The sequence below is a fragment of the Mesoplodon bidens genome (genome assembly GCF_964165515.1).
Source record: "Mesoplodon bidens genome assembly, chromosome: 16".
NCBI classification, from domain to species: domain Eukaryota; kingdom Metazoa; phylum Chordata; class Mammalia; order Artiodactyla; family Ziphiidae; genus Mesoplodon; species Mesoplodon bidens.
The window spans coordinates 53,380,082-53,402,266 of record NC_138173.1 but is presented as its reverse complement, the minus strand read 5'-3'; the positions used below and the strand labels follow the sequence as shown (position 1 = coordinate 53,402,266).

The window sequence follows — 22,185 nt, the reverse complement described above, 5'->3', positions numbered from 1 at the left end:
CCAAATGTAAAATAGATAGCTAGTGGAAAACAACTGCATAGCACAGGGAGATCACCTCGGTGCTTTGTGACCACCTGGTGGGGTGAGATAGGGAGCGTGGGAGGGAGGTGCAAGAGGGAGGAGATATGGAGAGATATGTATACGTATAGCTGGTTCACTTTGTTATAAAACAGAAACTAACACACCATTGTAAAGCAATTATACTCCAATAAAGATGTTAAAAAACTTAAAATAAAAATATCTTTTTTTACCCTTTCTGAAAAGATATATAGAACAATTTGCAGTCTGTTCAGTTTTGTGTGTATATATATATGTGATTATATATAATATCACTTTTTTGTTGTTGCTGCTTTTATGCAGTCTCAGACTTAACATACCACCAACATTAGGTTGTTGGGGTTTTTTTCGGTTTTTTAATTGATATGGTCCTCTTGATTCCCAAACGACTTTGAGAGTCAGAACATTACAATATTTGTGTGTAGATTCTCTGGTTTCATTGCTGTGTATGAGTATTAGGGAGATGAGCTATCAATACAAAAAGTACACCTGGTAGATTTTAACAAATTGTTTGGTATATTGGTGAATCTATCTATCTATCTGTATCTACCTACCTACCTTTGTACCTGTTTACTTACCTACTAGGGATGTATACAACAGAATCTGTTTGTAGGTGCCACTGCCATGCAGTTTGAACAATTTGAAGTCTGTTCAGTTTTATGTCTGCCTATTTCTTCTTTGTATTCCTAGCACCTAGCACAGTGTCTGGAATATATTAAGTTAGTAAATGAATGAATAAGTGAATACCAGTTATGTGTCTGTAATCCAGCCATTTGTGTAGTTACTTTAATATGCAGTTTAAAAAATAATTTATACAAGGGCTGAATCCTACATTTATGAATATAATTTAATAAGTAGCTTAAATGAAAAATTTAATAGCTTTTTTGTCTTGATACTTAATTATCATATGCTTTAGGATAAATCTGCTTTGTGGTAATTCAAAGTAATATCTTGTTCCATTAACCTGAATAATTGTAGTTAATTATACTATTAAATGTGCCCTATACTGTATATAGAAGAACAGTTGCTTTCCTGTGGTCCCATACTCTCCTCTAATGATTTTTTAAACTTTTTGAAAAATTTAAATAGTTTTAGATTTATATGCAATTGTAAGAAATAATAGAGATCCTGTATACCCTTTACCCAATTTCCTCCAATGATGATTTCTTGTATAACTATAGCACAATATCACAAGCAGAAAATTGACATTGATAACAATCCATGAACCTTATTCAGATTTCATTAGTTTTATATATGCTCATTTTTGTGTGTATGTTTAGTTTCTATATAATTTTATGTAGATTTGATCACCACCACCAGAGGTAAACCACAGTACGGTTCCATCACAAAGATCCTTCTACTCACTGTTTTATAGTCCTGGTCATCTCCTTCCATCCCCTCCCCCTACAATTCTTGGTAACCAGTAATCTGTTTTCCAACTTCATAATTTTGTCAATTCAAGAATGTTACATAAATAGAGGCAAACAGTATAAAATATTTTGCTATTGCATTTCTTTTACTCATCATAATTGCCTTCAGATCCATCCAAGCTGTCTTGTATATCATCATTCCTTCTTTATTACTGACCAGTATTCCATGGTATGAATTTAGTTTAATGATTCACCTGTTGAAAGTGGTTTTTTCCTAGTTTTTAGCTATTACAAATAAAACTGTGAACAGGGGCTTCCCTGGTGGAGCAGTGGTTGAGAGTCCGCCTGCCGATGCAGGGTACACGGGTTTGTGCCCTGGTCCAGGAAGATCCCACATGCCGCGGAGTGGCTAGGCCCGTGAGCCATGGCCGTTGAGCCTGCGTGTCCTGAGCCTGTGCTCCGCAACGGGAGAGGCCACAACAGTGAGAGGCCCGTGTACCGCAAAAAACAAACAACAAAAAAAAACCTCCTGTGAACATACACGTTCAGGTTTTTATTTCTGTGTAATAAATGTGCAAGAGTACAATTACTGGGTTATGGTAAGCACATTTATTTATTTATTTATTTATTATTTATTTATTTATATATATTTTTTTGTGGTACGCAGGCCTCTCACTGTTTTCTCTCCCGTTGCGGAGCACAGGCTCCATACGCACAGGCTCAGCGGCCATGGCTCACAGGCTCAGCCGCTCCGCGGCATGTGGGATCTTCCTGGACCGGGGCACAAACCCGTGTCCTCTGCATCGGCAGGCGGACTCTCAACCACTGCACCACCAGGGAAGCCCAGCACATTTATTTTTGCAAGAAAGTGCCATCTTCTTTCCAGAGTGGCTGTACCATTTTACATTTCTACCAGCAATGGATAAGTAATTCCGTTTTTTGCAGAATCTTGCCAGCATTTGGTGTTACTATATTTTTTATTTTAGCTGATCTGATAGGTATGTAGTAATATCTCATTGTGGTTTTAAATTGCATTTCCTTAATGGCTAATAATATTGAACATTTTTTCATGTGCCATCTGGTATCCTCTTTTTTGAAATGTTTTTTGCCCATTTTCTAGTAGGATTTTTTCTTTCTTTTTTTTTTTTTTTCACAGTTGAGTTTTAAGAATTCTTTATATATTCCAGATACAAGTCCCTTGTGGAATATAGCCCATGCAAATATGTTCTTCCAGTCTGCAACTGTCTTTTCATCTTCTTCACAGTGTCTTTCATGGAGTATCAAAAAACAGATTTTGAGTACATTTATTATTTAGCTACTAAAATGCCATGTCCCTGTTTGAAGCAAGTTAACACATAAATTATTTACCAAAAACAATTAAAAAGTATTTATTGTGCAGGTATTTAAAAATTAGCCCAAGCATTTTTTAATTGAAGTATAGTTGATTTACAATATTATATTAATTTCCGGTGTACAGCATAGTGATTCATAGATAGTTTTTACAGATTATATACTCCATTAAAAAAGCAACAAGGAGATATTGTATAGCACAGGGAATTATGGCCCAAGCATTTTTTAAATTAATTTTCTAAAAGCACATAGATATGTGGAAGCTTCTCAAATATAAGACCTGGAATTTTGAAGGTGATTTTGGATAGCATCAAAACTAAAGGTTTGTTTCTGTCTTTTCATAGGTTCTGTTGCCACTGCATGTCGTGACCCAGGGGTTCCCATGAATGGGACTCGAAATGGGGATGGACGAGAACCTGGGGACACTGTTGTTTTTCAGTGTGACCCAGGATATGAGCTTCAAGGAGAGGAAAGAATAACCTGCATTCAGGTAGAAAATCGATACTTCTGGCAGCCCAGCCCACCAGTTTGTATAGGTATGAATTTAGAATAATTAAAATTGTATACAGGTGTAAAATAATGCTTAAAAACTGGTTTCAGTGTTATTAATTAAGAACAGTATTCTGGAATAGGTTATATGGAAGTATAAGATTTCAGAGGTCTATGACCCTTCAAAAATGCACAAAGTTGTAAATCATTGTTATTTTTCCCCTGAGGAGAGGGTCTATAATTTTATTAGATTCTCAGTGGTTCTAACACTCTAAAAAAAAAAAAAGTAAAGAATCAAAGTTCTTCAAATGCATGGACACCAAGGGGGGAAAGTGGCAGGGTGGATGGTGGTGGTGGATTGAATTGGGAGATTGGGATTGACATATATACACTAATATGTATAAAATAGATAACTAATAAGAACCTGCTGTATAAAAAATAAATAAAATAAAATTCAAAAGAAAAAATAGAATCAAAGTTCTTGAAAAATCTTCATCTTCCCTATCTACTATACAAATGTAGTTATTCACTGCTTTTAAAATTTAAAGAGTGGATTCAGACTCTGTATTTAAAATGGGCCAGGTTAATCTTGCCTCAATGATGGTTATTCCTTCTAAGAAAGAAAATTTTATCAGAACTTATGTTTGAGTTTCAAAGCTTTGACTTTCCCTTCAATCCATATATTCTAAATGAATTATCAGTTTTTATTTTGATGATCTAAGGATTTGCAGCTGCTTGGTTCATATTTCCAACTCTCTGCCTTTTGAATCCATGGTCTATTCTCTCTCTTTTTTTTTTTTTTTTTTTGCGATACACGGGCCTCTCACTGTTGTGGTCTCTCCCGTTGTGGAGCACAGGCTCCGGACGCGCAGGCTCAGCAGCCATGGCTCACGGGCCTAGCCACTCCGTGGCATGTGGGATCTTCCTGGACCGGGGCACGAACCCGTGTCCCCTGCATTGGCAGGCGGACTCTCAACCACTGCACCACCAGGGAAGCCCATTGGTCTATTCTTGAATGTCCAAGTTAGACTCTAGAAAATTAAGATACGTATTATTTCCCTACTGGGTCTGAGAAAAAGTTAGAGGGATATACCACTTTTGGAATAAAAATAGTGAGAAAACTTGCTATATAATCTTTTTAAAAAAATCTCGTTATTAAGGTTCTTAAATTCAGCTAGTTTAATCTCAAAACTTGAGCTCAAGTTGGCATCATCTTGAGCTCAAACTGGCATCATCTAAACTGTATAATACAGTTTGCCCAAAGTATGTTATGTGTACTCAAAATTTTATTTATCATATTCTTTCCCTTACTACACTGCAGGAAACTTGGGAGAAGATTCCATATCTTGTTCGGTGTATTTCTTATAACATGAAAATTTAGCACTTTTAGGAGAGAAAGCCTTATTTTTGTTCACTTTATATCTCACTCATAAATACATTTTCAATAATCATTTCCCAGTGAGTCACATAATAGTAGGAAAAGAGTGTTTAGTACCTCAGTCAGAAGTGAACAAATCAAGCACTCAGTTATTCAGATTTACTTTACCCCATTTTACGCTTCTTATGCAAGGACTGCAAACTCAAATTCATTAGTGTGTCCTATGTGTTTATCTAGGCATTGAGGATTTAGCAGTACAGGAAGACAGAAGAGTTCCCTGTTTTTGTGAACTTCTCTAGTAAAGTGAAAACTAAAAAATCTGAATTCATATCACATCTTTTGTATTTTATTTGTTAGAATTAAAAAAACACAATACACAGAACAAAACACATCTAAAGGCTCAAACCAGGCAGGGAGTAGACAGATATTTGTAGACTTCTGTAGAAAATGGAGCAGATGATAAGGAAAAAGCTTATTAAAGGGACATAAAAAAAGCAGAAAATAAGGGCATACATTGAGCCAGTTCCGATTTAGCCATATTTTCCTTTACAGTTTATTATTTCCATTTATACCTATGTTGCTCTCTATGTACCGCTGCAAGATTCTAAATCATGAAACATCGATTAATTTACATTTACTATAAATACACTCATAAAAGCAGAGGAAAAAATACAGAGAAAAAAAAATATTTTCAAAGGAAAAAGGACTGAAACAATGAAGTTTTCATTTGTTTACTGGACAGTTAACCTAAAAAATGCCAATTAAACTAAAATGCCACATCCAAATTAATTGGAATTTGACTGAGTATCTTGTAAAGAGAATCTTTGTGTAAAGATGAAATGACAGAACTCCACAGACTTATTGTGGAACTTCTTGTTTTATTGTGATTCTTAGACTTATTAAATGGGTGTTATTTATTAGAATTACTAGAAAGGCTATATTATGTCAAATGTTGTCATGTAGAGAATTCTGAAGCATTGAACAGCTTTACACTGAAATGCTAGAAGACACGAAAATCCAAAAGGTTAAAAGAGTGAAGAATTTTGAGACAGGCTGTTATAAAATTCCATTTGTAGACAAGACTTTAGCCAGCAAGTCATAATTCTAGAAAATAAAAGTTAAACACCAAATTTTACTTAAATTAAGAAGATTGTGGGAATTTTTTGTAAGGACAGTGGTGCTGTGTATAATTTTTTGGTAGGAAAAGATTGCTTAAGGAAAGGATATGCATTAGAGCTTCTCTGAGGAAGATAATAACCTTAAAAAAAAGTCTGAAAAATTGCTAAGCTGCAGAAAACTTGAACTCTGAAACTTATAAGAAAGAACTCCATGATTGGAAATATTATGCCAAAGATTAAACCCTGAACTTTTTAGAAACTTCATAAATCTATGTCTCAGACCCTTGAGCATAAAGCATTTTGCTTGCATGTAGAAATAGTCAACCTTATAGCAAATACCAAGCAGAAGGACAGTCATTTTTAAGAGAGTTAATAGAATTCATTCTAACAGAATTGACAGTGTGAAGATTACTTTGACATTGCCAGAGGGAAAGTAACAGCACTCAATATGAAGGTAAATAGCAAAGACATGAGTATGGGTGGGCTGCTGAGAAAGACAGTAGACACAAAACTGAATAGGGGAGGGCTTCCCTGGTGGTGCAGTGGTTGAGAGTCCGCCTGCCGATGCAGGGGACACAGGTTCGTGCCCCGGTCCGGGAAGTTCCCACATGCCATGGAGCGGCTGGGCCCGTGAGCCATGGCCGCTGGGCCTGCACGTCCGGAGCCTGTGCTCTGAAACAGGAGAGGCCACAGCAGGAAGAGGCCCGTGTACCACACACACACACACAAAAACTGAATAGGGGAGAAAAATTAAGATTGTAAAATCATTATCAATAGTTGCCTGTATTACTGTCTCATAAGAAATTACATGCAGAACAAATCATTAATATGTCAGAACTCTATGGAACCTAACTAAAAATTTAATTCATAAATATATTTGATTTAAAGAGAATCTTATTTTGGATGCTTTATGATTAGATGCATAAAAGTAAAAGATGTATTTTCCAAATGGTATTTAAAGTTTAATATATTAAATGCAAAGAGAGTTTCCTTTACTACTGAGTTGTTTGGGATATACAAATGTTAGATAATGTCTCAGCTTATCTCAATGGCTTTTATAGATTTTCAAAATCTACTACAGTTATTAAATTTATCTGGAAAACCTCAATAAATAATTTTAGTAATAGAATCAAAAGAATTTTAAAGGATCTTATGCTCTAATAATCGTATAATCACAAAATATATCCAGTAAAATACTTAAAAATATGTGTAATGGATTTTCCTATATCTTATATGATAAAGGATATACACATATAAACGTATATCTGGATGTGTTCATGTGTATAAAATTGCTAACGATAAAAAAGACCAAAGGTTCCTGTGAAAAATAAGGAGAACTGAAACAAACAAATAAAATTGCCCCCATGATCCCCCAAAGTACAAATGATACCACTTCCTTAGAATGTGAAAAAAAAAACAAAAAACATTCCTGCCTTTTCTGCCTATATACATATATATATACACATATGTAACTGCATTTGCTATTACACATATGTTTCTAATATTTTTCAAATTCACATATTATTTTAAAAGTTCCAAAGATAAAATATGCCATTGTTTTTATCAAAACATATAGCTTTTATCAAAGTAAATTATTATTTTTATCAAAACAAATTAGATTGCCATTCAGACTTATTCATCTTTAATCTTCACAATCAATACAAGGAGTTAATAGCAATTCAACAAACATTTATGGAATGTGTAGTATATGCTAACTCTCACATAGAAAATAACATATAAAGCACAGTCTTTAGCTTGCAGATTAGTGATAAATGCAGATACCTGATAGGAATATTTAAATAAAATATGGTAAGGGAAATGATGGAGATAGGCAGAGTTTGCTATGGATACCAGAGTGTGTTGGAGAGAGCTGAAGCAGAGTCCAGGCTGAGAATTTCTAGGAAAACTCCCTGGAGGCAGTGATGAATCTTGAGACATAAGTAAAAGTTATATAGAGGTAGAAGGGAAGACATGTCAGGAAAAACAAATAGGATGCATAAAGGCATGTAAATACAAGGAACAAGCAAATGATAGCTTTGAGTGTAAATTATGTGTCTATATTGGTGGTTGATGCAATTGGAAAGGTTGCAGGGGTCAAGACATGAAAGCTATACTGGAGTCGGGACATTATCTTTTAGGCAATGTGTAATAACTGCAGAATTTTATGCATGGACATAGTATGATTAGATGTTTTCACTGGGAAGATGAAATGGAGGAAACGAGATTATACTAGAGGCATGGGAAACAAATATTACAATAATTCTGGAGGCATGTAAGAGTCAGATCTAGAAATGTGGTATTAGAAAAGGAAAGAAGAGATAGATTGAAAAATATCTATGAGGAACTGAGGTAGAGTCTTGGTAGTGCTTCTTGATAGACTGGAGTCAAGGGTGCAATAAAGAAAAGGGAAGAATCTTAGGCCTCTAGCTTGGGTATATATGTGGTTGGATGATAGTGCTAACCAAACAACCTAGGAATACAGGAGAAATCTGAGTTGAGGTTTGGATATGTTGGATATTCTGTGTTTGATGTACCCACAGTGATCAGGTAGAGATAGCCAGTAAGCACTTGAGCATATGGTTTAGAATTAAGCAGAGAAATCTGTTGGAGATGATAGGAAAAAGGGGTTATCAGTATGTAAGTGGAAGATAAACTCACAATTCAGACATGATCAACAAGGAAGAATGCAATAGAGTGAAAATTACAGACAATTAGGAAAGGAATTCAGGAGAATACCAAAATTATAAGATGAAGTGAAAGAAGTGTTTGCCAATAAAACTGAGATCCGTACAAAGACATCAGAAGAAAATTAGAAGTGGAGTTCCAAAAACGAGGAGAGTGAATTTATGGTGAAAGTCAACAGATAAGGATGACTGCAGATATGAAGAGAAAGATAAAGGCAGAAATACCCTCCTATGTTAGTCAATACAAAAGTCATTTGAGGATGAGCTAGGGAGTGTTATGTGTGGGAGGCTCGGAGGCTAAGGGAAATAACAATGGCTGGAGAGAGCAGGAGAGGTGGGAAGGACCACATAAAAACATCTAGAGTCCCTAAGCAACAAAAAGGTTGTTGTCTCTCTAAATATAATTTCAAAAAAAAAAAAAATTCTAAGCCTGAGATAAGTTTTCTCAGCATGAATATTTTGGTACTTTTCTTCAAGATATAACATAAGAAACTATTTTTTTCCCAGTGGCCTGCTTTGCTAATCATGTTAGTCTACCTACAGGTACATATAGTACATAGGTGATGAAAGAGAGAATGAGATTAGACTTCCTTTTCAAAAGGCATAGTTGTAAATTAAAAAACAAATTCAAAATAAGTGAGGAGAGACTTTTATTAACAAGGAATTATTTTACAATTTTACTATTGTAATGTATGGAAATATCAAATCACTATGTTATACACCAAAAACTAGAAACGTTGTAGGTCAATTATAATTCAAAAACAAACAAACTCATAGAAAAAGAGATCAGATTTTTGGTTACCAGAGTCAGGGGGTCAGGGAGAGGTAATTGGATGAAATTGGTTCAAAAGCGCAAACGTCTAGTTTCAAGATTGATAAGTACTGCGAATGTAATGTACAATGTGATATGTGATGCTGCTATATGTTATCTATGAAAGTTGTTAAGAGAGCAAATCTTAAGAGTTCTCATCACAAGGAATTTTTAAAATTTTTTCTTTAATTTTGTAACTATATGATAAGACAGATGTTTACCAAACTCATGAAGGTAATCATTTAAAAACTAAAAAGGATTTTTGTAGTGTGTGGGTAGCAGAACTACTGTGATAGGGAGAGCAATGTGATGGTGAGATCTTCCAGCACCTGAAGAATTCGGAAAAGGGGATTTTTCTTTTATAGAGAGGAGTACACAAGGCTGGAAAGAACCAGGTGTGGGGAAGTGACATGGAAGGGTGGCCCGGAATGCTGTACTCTGAGTGCAGCCTACCCTCAGGAGAGGTTGTGTGCTCACTCAAGGCTGAGGGAGAGCCAGAGTTCAAGGACCTAGAGAAAGGAGAGAAGCTTGACCAAAGTTTGGTTACAAGCGGTTTATTATGATTGATCAGTGAGGTCAAGCAATTCAACTAATAATTTGAGTCAAAGAATGGGAATTTTCAGGGTCCATGTCTGATCTTGTCATAGGAAAATGAGGGGGCTTATTTAAAGGATTTTAACAAAGACCTGATAAGTGAATCTTATCTGAGTCAGATAGTGAAGGGTGGTTCTTCACAGTGAACCCATATAACCAAACACAAAAGGGTGAGGGGATTTCTTAACCATCAGGTAAAATTCAACATTTTCAGTTGAAGAAAAGGTGAAAGGAAATAGGCTAGAGGACACTTTGTTTTATTTTTAGGATGAAAGAGACTTGAACACCTGTGGACAAAGGGGAAGAAACCAGAGAGAATAAAGGAGACAAATGAACACAGGTTCTGGAGAAGGAAGAGAGATTGTGTGATTGAGTCAAGGATGTTTTCCTGATTAATAGGAAGGACTCGTTAAATATTCAGGAAGCGTTGAGGTTTGAATAGGGAGAATTAAAGTTGAGATAGTTTGTTTAATCGTTTGATATGATACCACAAAAAACATACAGGTGATAGGTAAATCGTGGTAAATAAATTAAGGCTCAGCAAATAAATATTCTCAGTAGAGTACGTCATCTACTGTGACTGAGGCACTGAGACAAAGGTAGCAGAGGGTCATGGGGAAATATATCAATAATAGCAGACATCCATTATTTAAGATGGTAAAAATTACCAAATTCTAATGATGATATTACATATCTAGGCTCAGGCAAAGAACAAATATCTGAAATGTTACCAGAACCAAAACTCTCCTCCTTCCAAAACCAGTTTTATGCTGTCCAAAGAATCCCGTATGCCTTACAACTGAATGGTAAAATTGATCTGAGGAAAACTATAATTTTAAAACTCAGATAACAATGATGATGTGGTGATGATGTGTAGGAGACATCATTACATCATGAGAATCCCAATCTCAGTCTCAATCTCTCTCTTTCTCGGTGTGCACACCTATATTTACATCCCCACTGTCACACTCCACCACCAGGGCCCTCCATCTCTTAATTTCTCTATTTTTCTGCAGCTGCCAACTTTGTGTAATATATTATTTTCTGATCAAGCTGTGTTTAACAGACTCTGACAATAATCCCGTGAAGAATCTAATCTCTGAATTTCTCTGACAATTTTTTGAGACTCTCCTTTGAAGTGTTACAGAAACCTTTGGGCCACAATAATAACAACTGTCTGTTTTCATCAACAAGTCAGGCAACTAGAATTTAAGAATATCCTAACACTCAGTATAGGAGTAAAGTGCTATAGGTTCTCAGATAGTTATCCATTTTCACTCATTAACCATTATCAAAGCCTCTTCCTCTGTAAATAAAGGTAGCAGGGAAGATTTGAAAATGAGCTAAATAACTCATATTCTATTATTCCACTTATTATTAGAGATTTTGTTTTGCTTTGTTTTGTTTCTATCTTTTTTGCAGTAACCTTCAGATTTTTTTCCTAGTAACCAGGGTGAAACCATTTTTACTCCTCTTCTTAATGCTTTTCTTTTACATGAAACAAAATAGTAATAGAAAGGGAAAGAAATATAAATATAACTTTTTCTTATCATTTGAAGCCAGTAAAGGAGCTAAATTCAATGTACATATGTATATATTTAGTATTTTAATTGTCTTTCTTGAAAGATAATGCAGTATTTAAGCATCCAGTACTGTAAAAAATCATGTGTACAAAACCTCCTAAACTTTTTTAGATAAGTGTTTTCACAAATACTGATATATAATACATTTTATTAATCACTTAAGGGGTTTTGTTTGTTTGTTTTAAATTAAAGCACCCTGTGGAGGCAATTTAACAGGATCTTCAGGCTTTATTCTTTCACCAAACTTCCCTCACCCATATCCCCACAGCAGGGACTGTGACTGGACTATCACCGTGAACGCAGACTATGTTATCTCCTTGGCATTTATCAGGTGAGTTCCCATACATTTCCACATTTTAAAAATATTTTTGCTCATTTGCTTTAGCATTTCACTAGGCAAATTTTTATTTCTCTACATGACATTTTTTAGTTTAGTTTTTTTTTTACCAATTTCAATGCTAATATTTTGCAATAAACAGTTTACAAATCCCTGTATAGTAGCACAGATGCCAATGTAGTTATGAAGGCTACAGAACTACAGATGAGTGAGCATCTTTCACCAGTTTCCAATATAGAGGAGACATGTTAAAGGTTGAGTAGTTTATTGACTCTCATGAAATGCTATCTCTTTATAACATTTCCTCCCTCCCTGAACTTACCAGCACTGTTTCAAAAAGTTCTGTTTGTCCTAAACTTAAAGATTAAAAGGTCAGTATTTCTAGGAATTTTTTCTCCCATATGTGTACCACCCAAAACTTTTTTGAAGTATCTAAATACCCATAGGTGCAGCACCACCACTGGACTTGGGAAGATACATATTCTACCTTCTGTCCTTCCTGGTGGTCTCATTAAGTCAAGCTGACAAGAATTTGATGGATCATTTTCCTATACTCTCTCAGCAGAACTTGCCTCCTGATAGAACTTAACATGAGGTGTTCCAAAATTTACATTTGTTATTTAGCAGTATCAGCTGCAGGGTTAGCTTAGTACTGAAGCAGTAGAGGATGCAGTTTCCCGTGTGGCAAAGAAACCACTGAGTTTGAGCCCCAGCTCTGCCGCTGTCATTTGTGTCACCTTGGGTAAATTATTTATATGAATGAGCCTCTGTTTCCTCACATGGAGCTAACAGCTGTTTCACAAAACCCGGCCTAACTCTTTTCCTTAAGATTTCAATGGGAATGTTAGGTACCAGCAACTTAAAGAGTTTCTAACTAGAAATGTTCCTAATCTTCAGTGTCTAAGACTGATGTCTGTTGGCTCTAGTAATGCAGCCCCTTCTTCTGCTAGCATGTCAAAGGTGCTTGGTATTTATGTAAAATATTAAGCTGAAAAATCTTTCTAATATATTGAAACCAGGTTTAAAAAAAAACTAAAAAAAGGATAATTCAAACTCATGAAAAATTTAAAAAAGTAAAAATATATGGAAATATTTCAATAATTTGTAGCGATACATTGATAATTGGTAATAACAAAGCAACAATGATGACAATGTTAGTTATATACCAGGACCCAGTTATAAGACAGTTTCCTGAAGTAAGTACTACTTTTCCCATTTTTACAGTAGAGGAAATGACAGTACAAACATTAGAAATGTCAGGGTGTAAGATACAGGGCTTAGTTTACTTAAAAAATTTATTGTAGTTAATAACTGAGTGGGAGAAGGCTGTATTACATGAAGTACATGACCAAAAGTTGATTTCCAGCTGTGTCATTTATTAAGTGATCTTAGGGAGACCACTGACGTTTTAGGGCCTCATTGGGAAAATGGAAATGATAATCTCTTCCTTATACCAGAGGATTATTGACAAGACCAAGTTAATATTTATGAAAGTGCTTTGTAAAATAAAACATACTATTGGAATGTACTATCTTTCCAGCTTTTTAGGAAAAATAATTATTATAGCTAACATTCTAAAGGTTCCTAGAAAAAGACTGTTTTTTGTTTTATTCTCATTTTCAGAGAAGTTATAAATCAATATTTTGAATTATTTATTTAAAACCAAACTAGAAATTTAAAAAAAAAGTACTGAAATTACTATTGTTAAATAGGCTTTTGGCCTTCCAAGGATAGTACATTTAGACTATACTTACTATATCCTTTACAAAGAACTTGTTTCTAGTGATTCTTCCAATAGTGAGATAGGTAAGGAAGTTGTAATTCTCATTGAACCTTAACGATAAAAGACATGACTTTCAGAAAGTTGTATTTTACCCCAGAACAAGGGTAGTAAGTAATGAAATAAGACCTTAACCTCTGACTTCTGCTACATTATCAAAATTCAGGCCTCATACTCACTGAAAGGTTTCAAGAGTAATTAACTGAATCAGAAATGTGAAGCTACTATTAAAACAAAATATAACAATATGGTGGTCCCCCAGTTTTCTCATGTTGCATTGTCCCTTTTATATGAGAAGTTGGTAACCTCTGCATTATCCCAGTCTTTTTCACCACTATTTACGTGCAAGTAAACTAGCTAGATTCCTCTCCCTTGTACATGCATACATAAAGGATTAGAACTGTGGAAACAACCTCTATCAATCTAGTGGATTTGGAAATAGTATCTCCCAACCTAGCAAGTTTTTTGTTTAGATGCAGAGGTGATAAAACTTGACAAAATAGTTTCTCCATTGATGGGTGTTTAACAACGGCAAGGTTTATTTGTTTTATTTTATATCGTGAACTTCTTGACTTTTCTTAATGACCCACTTGAGTCCATCCTTTCCTCTGCCACAGTATGAGTTAGGTAATAGACACATGATTACATGTCTTCTGCCTTCTAAGTATGTGGGTTCTATAATCACTATGGGACAATTCTCATACTTTGCGGAAGTTTATCATGCAAATTTTGCAATATTCAAATATTGATTTGAATAGTTTACATGCTAAAATGTCTTTATTCACACACTATTTAATTTTGATGAAGAGTGTATTGGTTTGATTTGCCTATACTAGGTTCTAAAAGAAGAAAATATATTTACTTTCAGGAAAAAGAATACCTAGTACAATGTGTGGTGCTTTGTTTGAGTAATTTAAATGCAAATTTTGTCTTTCCAACTTTTGTTTGAATCTGATATGTTGAGGTGAATTTTAAAACAGCAAAAATGCTCTTAAATTTTGAAGTTCAAGACAAATAGTACCGTTGACAAAGAAAAAAGAGGTTGTATTTTTATGATGTAAAATATCTGGATGAAAAAAATTTTTAATGGTTAATGTCTTACACATTTTACTGATATAAAGTAACTTGCATAAGGATATGTAGCTAACAAAGGCAGACTCAAGGCTTGAACCTAAGCTCTGACTCCAAGTCCTGTATCCTTTCATCAGCTTATAAACTGTTTGCCTTACAGTCACTTTTATTCCCTATAGACACAATGCCAACTTAGAAATATTTGAAAATATCAAGGTGTCTTTTCTCTCTTCCAGTACTGATTTGATATGCATATTCAGTGTGCTGTTGCCAGGTGAATTTTCAAATTAGCTTATTTTGACAGGGTCTGCTGTTATTTTTAAAGATATTGATTGAATTAATATATGATTATGTGACTATTATGCTTAATGCCTTAGTAATAACCATTCCACTTTTTTCTATCTTTCTTTCTCTCTCCCTTTCTTTCTTTATTGCTTTCTTTCTTTTTCTTTCATTTTAGTTTTAGCATAGAACCAAACTATGACTTCCTCTATATATATGATGGACCAGACAGTAATAGCCCACTGATTGGAAGTTTTCAAGACAGCAAGTTACCAGAGAGAATAGAAAGCAGCTCAAATACCATGCATTTGGCTTTTCGGAGTGATGGATCTGTTAGTTACACTGGATTTCATTTAGAATATAAAGGTAAATGTGAACATTTGATTTTAACATCATGATTTAAATTTTGAACATTTTATACAGGAGAATAATGTTGTATTGGCCATTGTCAGATGTTAGTAATATATGCATTTCTTAATGCAGACTACCTACAATTCAGCTCACAAAAGAGCTCTCACTGTAGACTTTTCCTATGAGTGGGAAGTAAATTAGCATTTTTCTAATTACTACCAAAGGAAATGTATCAGGCAAACAAATAAGCAATTAGTATACTGCAGGAGTTGGCTGAGACCACAAAATATTTCTTAAAAAACATTTTTTGGAAGTCATTTTTTGGAAGCTGAGGATTCGCTCAAATATCAGGTATTCAGAGACTACTCTCAGTGATAAAGAGAATACTCACAAATTATACTACTCACAAAGGATTTTGACAATCATATTTCAGAAAATGTCTAAAAATATTTAAATATGTCAATATTCAGAATAGGGTAAAGTGTGATGATGATTATAATATTTTAGAATATTTCTGCAAGTATTTAAATGAATCAATGTTACAATGCTATGGATATTTATAAATATATTTTTCTTAAGTTTTATATTCAATGACTATAAGGACAAATTAGATCTTAGTTGTTTAAAGTTAATATTTTTCAGTAGTTGAGTCCATAAAGGACATACTGATAAAGGGATCATTTGAGTTCTGAAAATGCATACTTTGAATTTATTGCTTACTGCTTAGATTTTCTTTTTTTTAATTATGAAATATTTTCAATAGCTAAAGATTATACAGAATAGTAAAATAAACTTCAAAGTATTTACCATCCAACTTGACAAACATGGTGCCATATTTGCTTCAGATCTTGTTATTCTTGTTTTAATAAATATAGTACTACATATACAATTGACACTCCTTCTGAATTTGCACTGGGAAGAAGGGTTTGTTTCCTCAGGGCTGTCAAAGGAAGTCAAGATAAATTCCACAACTTCCCATGGCATGCATGGCATGGGTTAAGGAAGGCTTTTTTAGGGAAAGGAAACACAAGTCAGCTGGAAACAGATGTTTGGAGCTCTCCAATATGTCCATCATTACTTGGAAATGCTTGCCAGGGCAAGGTATCTGCTCAACACTGACATGGATTTCATTCTGATGGAAAGATTGAACCCTCTATGGGTCTCTCATCTTACAAAGTAAGAAAATGGCCTGCTCAGTGTGAGAATATATGAGCTATTTGGTACCAAACAGTAAGGATTTAGGGTGCCAGCTATTTATTGGAGTTGTCTGAAAATACTAGCTGCTCCAAACCAGGGGATCATGGGAAAGCTTAGACTTTGTGACTATGGGTTAGGAAGCACTGATCTTATGGAGAGTTGAACTTGAGCAACATGCCAAAACTCTCCCACTGGAAGAGGCTCCCCATACCATACACCAGAACCCAACTAACTGGCTATCTGGACAAAGTATAGTGAGCAGTCAAGGTCATTTTCAGACGCTCTTGATTCTTTCATGATAGTACCCTCCTAATTCTGAATTTGGGGCTTATCTTTTCCATGTATGTGCACTTGTATGTATTTTTATATTTTCCATCATGTACGCTTCCTCCATCCTATTTTCATAAAATAATTATTTTCATCATGTACATATCCTTGTGAAAATTGTTTTTCCCTTTACATTGTTTTTGAGATATATCAATGATAAAGACAGGTAGATTTAGTTTGTTAATTTTTTTATGATATTCCATCATATGACTGTATCACAGGCAATTTATAAATTTTTCAGATAGACACTAGGTTGTTTCAGTTTTCCACTATGAACCATGATGAAATGACCATTCTTTTGCATGTTATCTTGAACATATCTGTGAGAGTCTTTCTAAGATATCTGTATACCTAGAAGTGGGATTACTGGATCAAAGGGTCTGACCCTCTTGAATCTAACTACACATCCCCTAATTACTCTCAGAAGATGTTGTACCAATTTATATCTCAACAGCAGAGAAAGCATTTCAGAAACTCCACATTTTTTTATTGAGATATAACTGACATATAACATTATACTATTTTGGGTGTACCTACAACATAATGATTTAATAAATGTATATATTGCAAAATGATTACCATAATAAGTCTAGGTAACATTATCACCACATATAGTTACAATTTTTTTCTTGTAATGAGAACTTTTAAGATCTATTCCCTTAGCAACTTTCAAATATAGAATACGTACGGTGTTAAGTATAGTCACCATGCTGTATATTACATCACCATGACTTACTTATCTTATAACTAGGAGTTTGTACCTGTCAGGGAGGAAAAAATTTTCCTCTGCTGTTCTAGATTCTTCTGGCTGGTCTAAGAATTAAATTGACATGAGACAGATTAACAGGAGAAAATCAAACAGACGTTTAATAACATGTATACATGGGAGAAACTTAGGAAAACTGAATAACTCGCCAAAATGGCTGAAACACCCCCACCTTATATACATCTTCAGCTAGAGACAAAAGAAGATGTTGGGAGTAGTGGTTTGGGACTTCAAAGGGGAGGAAGGAAATTCATATTGATGGAAAAGCAAATGTTTGATAAATAAATGTTTGCTGGGCTATGCAGAGACAAGGGGATAAAGAGTGGACTCTGCTCTCTAGGCCCTGCTTTGTTTCCCCCACTGTACCTAGCCTGTATTCTTTGCAGATATCTCTGGTCATAGCTGTATTCTAGGAACACAACCTTTAGCTAAATTCTTTAGGCATCTAAGTAGGAGGTAAAAAGAAAGACTTTCTGAGTCTTCTGTTTCTTAAAAATAATCAGCCTAGATTAATACTCATGCCAAAGAGACACATTTTGGGGTGGTAAATTTTGCTCCCCTACATACCCTTTTATCACCTTCATCCATTTCACCCATACCCCACCCCTCTGCCCTGGGCTCTGGCACCTACCAATCTGTTCTCTGTATGAGTTTGGTTTCTTTTTTTTAGATTCCAACATATGAGTACAGTATTCGCTTTTCTCTGTCCACATTATTTCACTGAGCATAATGTTCTCAGATCCATTCATGTTGTTCCAAATGGCAGAATTCCTTCTTTTTTGTGGCTGAATAATATTCCATTGTATTTATATATACCATATTTTTCTTTATTCATCCATTGATGGACAACTTAAGTAGTTTTCATATCTTCGATATTATAAATAATGCTGCATTGAGCTTGAGGATGCAGATATCTTTTTGAGATAGTGATTTCAAGAAACTCCACATTTTTGAAAAACCAGTGCTCTTGTCACACTTGAGTTGTCAATCTCATGGACGTTAAATGTTACCTCATTGTTATTTTTATTGCCTTTCTCTACTTACTCTTAAGTTGAGTATCTTTTTCCTATCTTGCATACTGAAGTTTCCTTTTCTATAAACTGTGTATTTCTATCATGCACATTTTTCTAATCTGTTGCTTTTTTTATTTATAGGAAATATTCTTTATATTGTGGATATTGTTTATCTGTTATCTTTGTTGTAGTAAAAATCTTACCATCTTTGGCAAGGATTTCACTTTATTTCCAGTTTCTTTTGCTGTATAAACATTTAAAAACTCAATATCAATAATTAATCTTTCCTCTTATTCATGGTCTGTGCTTTCTGCCTTGATTAAAAAACCTTCCTTATTATAAGGTCATAAAGGCAGTTTCTTAAACTTTTTTTTTCCTAAAGTTTTAAAGCTTTGCTTTTCACCTTTAATCTCTCTTATCTATGTGGGGTTTTTTGTTTTTCTCTGTTTGTTTGTTTGTTTGTTTTTTGTAAACAAGGAATCCATAATGCTACTGCTGTCAAATATTGAGTTTCTATGTAACTGCTTCTGAATCTTCTGTTCTGTTCCACTGGCCTATTTTTCTGTCTACAGGCCAAGACTTCTCTGAATTTGTCTACTATAGCTTTAAAATAAGGCACTACCTTATACTTCTTCAAAATTGTCTTGGTGTTTATTAAATGTTTTGAACTTTTATTTAGATTTTAGAACTAAGCCTGTTCTACCTGTTCAATTAGTTTGGGACTGTATTGAGTTTATAAATTATTTGGGAATAAATTGAAGTATATATGATATTTAATTTTCCCATCTATTAATATGGCATATTTCTCAATTTACTTATGTCTTATTCAGTGTCTTTCAATAATGTTTACAATAAAAGTTTTCTCATCTAAATTTTAAATGTCTTGTAGTTTCCATTGTAAATTGGAAATAAGTGATAAATAAGTGATATTTAAATTGTAATTAAATAAGTGATTGTAAATAAATGATATTGTAAATAAGTGATTTTTTATATTAGATTTTACTGGTTGCTGCTAATAATAAGGCCACCGTGTATTCTTGCAATTACCTAATATCTAGCAAACTTGCTTAACTCTTTCATTCTTTCATTAGCTATCATAATTTTTCTTAGAGTTGTTTTTGGGGGGGAGATTTTCTATGCAAACAATAACAGTTATGTTTCTTTCTAGGCTGTACATACTTTTCCCCTACCTACTCTGGGTAGAACTATCAGTCCATGTCAAATTGAAACAGTGATAGACATTATCCGTGTCATTGCTAACTTTAAAGAGAAACATCTAATGTTTCACCTTTAACCATGATATTTGCTATTGGTTAGGGGAAATGTTAATGAGGACTAACATTTTTTAACTCATTGTTTTCAGGGACATTTCAAAGTTATTACATATAAAAATCATTTACCTCTATGAGTGAAGAACTTTTAGCACAACATGGTTAAATAGTCAGCCCAAAGTCATATGCAAGATTTGATTCAGAGTGGGCTCCAGAGAACACTCTTACCTAAAATGTTATACTACCTAGAGATATACTTTATCAATTATAGGAAGTTCTCCTCTATTCTTGGTTTACTAAAACTTTTTAATCATAAAGGGATTTAATTTTATCAACTGCTTTTTCATCAACTATTAAAAATATCACACAGTTTTCCTTTGTGAAACTCTTAATGTTGTAAATTATATATGTATATTTTTTAACATTGAAACATCTTTACATTCGTGAGATAAAACCAATCTATTCATTTTTGTTTGTTTTTAATTATTTTTGCTGATTAGAGTATACTAACATATTAAATTTCTGTAATTATGGTATAGATTTATTACCATCTGTTAAAAAGTGTATTATCATTGATTTATTGCCATGAGATTAGTCTATAATTTTTCTTCCTTGTAGTGTCCTTGTTTAGTCTTGACCAAAATGATACAACTGCCTAATTTTGGGAACCTTCTCACTAAACCAAAATAGTTTGTTTAAGATAGGGATCATATGTTTCTTAAATGTTTGCTAGAACTTCCCTGTAAAACTATGGACTTGGTGATTTGAGGAAGTAGAATTTTAGTTGTTATAAATCAATTCAGGTTTTTCTACTTTGTCTTAGATTTTTTGGAAACCTTTACCTAAGAACTAGTTATTTTCATCTAAGTTTTCAAATGTATAGACATAAAAATGTTCACAGTGTTCCCTTACTTTTTCTGTTGCTGTATTTTTTATTAACATTGCTTAGTATTTTTATTAATATTGCTTTTACCTAAATTATATATTCCCTTTTATTTTCTCTAGATTTGCTTTTATTTCTTCTAATTTATTGAAATACTTATTTATTTTCAGATTTTTTTTTTCTTGTCTAATATGAACTATGGGGGCCTATGAATTTTCCTCTAAGTACCACTTTAGCTGCTTTGCAAATGTTTGGATATGTAGAGATTTATTATTATACAATTCTAAATTTGTTCTAATTGAACTACATTTTGATTTTTTCTCTGATTAAGAGTTACTTAGAAGTGCTTACAAGTCTTATAATAAATTTCAATCTATATTTAATTATGAATTTCTAATTTATTTGCACTGTGGTCAGATATGTATGATTCCAATTCTTGGCAGATCTTAAGATTTATTTTGTGGCCTCTTATATGGTCAGTTTTTATGCATGTTCCCTGTGTGCTTGGAGAATAGAGTGTCATTCAATTTATGGGTGTAGTTTTTTATATATAATCATTAAATCAAGCTCTCTAATTATATTTCTCAAATATTTATGCCCTTGCCATTTTTAAAAAGTCTGCTTGGCCTAGCAATTATTGAAATAGTTAGGGAAACCTATTATAATTCTTAATTTTTAATTTTTTCTTAAAATTCTAATGATTTTTGTTTTATATATTATGGGAACCTATTTTCAGGTACATATATATTTTATTTTTCTCATTTTTTTGATGTACTGAGTTTATTTATATTTATTCGCTTTTTTGATCTTATTTTGAGCTCTCTACTCCTTTTGCTTTTTCTATCCTATCAAAAGTTTCTCCTTTTATCAAAGTCATATCATTTCTTGATAATTTATTGTTCAGTTATTTGCTTATTTATTTAATATACACACTCCCATTGCTGCCACTAAATCCCTACATATATACTAAAATACAAGCTTCTTAAGAGCAAGAACTCGATTTATTTACCACTATACAATGAGTACCTTAGAATAATGCCTACACATTGTAATTGTCTGTTAATTATTTAACTGATGGATTTTGAGTTGCTTAAAGAGGTGTTTTCTATTTTAAGTCAAGACATAATTAGAATCATAACATTATTGAAATGTAAGAAACCTTAGAGACACATTCGTGTCCTGCATTTTACAAATGAGAACTTGGCTCTTTAGGAGTAGCTACTTATATCTGCAAGGTGATAGGCTTATAAACAAGACCTGTTTAGGAAGAAAGGAAGGAAGGAAGGAAGAAAGGAAGGAAGGAAGGGAGGGAGGGAGGGAGGGAGAGAGGGAGGGAGGGAGAGAGGGAGAATGGGAGAGGGAGAGGGAGATAAAGAGAGAAGAAAACTGTAAGCAAGTCAGTAAAGCTAGGTTCTATTGTGAATTAGTATTTAATAAAACATTTCCAGAGATCCATAGGATAACAGATACAGG

At 33.7% G+C, this 22,185-nt stretch overlaps 1 protein-coding gene across 3 annotated transcripts in view; it reads left to right on the top strand.

The window, feature by feature from the left end:
- The window catches only part of CSMD3 (CUB and Sushi multiple domains 3), a gene marked incomplete at both ends in the record, with an annotated part of 1,095,706 nt that overhangs the window by 801,347 nt on the left and 272,174 nt on the right, over positions 1-22,185 (top strand). For all 3 annotated transcript variants that reach the window (XM_081258479.1, XM_081258478.1, XM_081258477.1), the window contains 3 exons: positions 3,122-3,313; positions 11,627-11,765; positions 15,083-15,270. In XM_081258479.1, the coding sequence (XP_081114605.1) occupies positions 3,122-3,313; positions 11,627-11,765; positions 15,083-15,270 (519 nt within the window). The remainder of the gene's footprint in view (positions 1-3,121; positions 3,314-11,626; positions 11,766-15,082; positions 15,271-22,185) is intronic.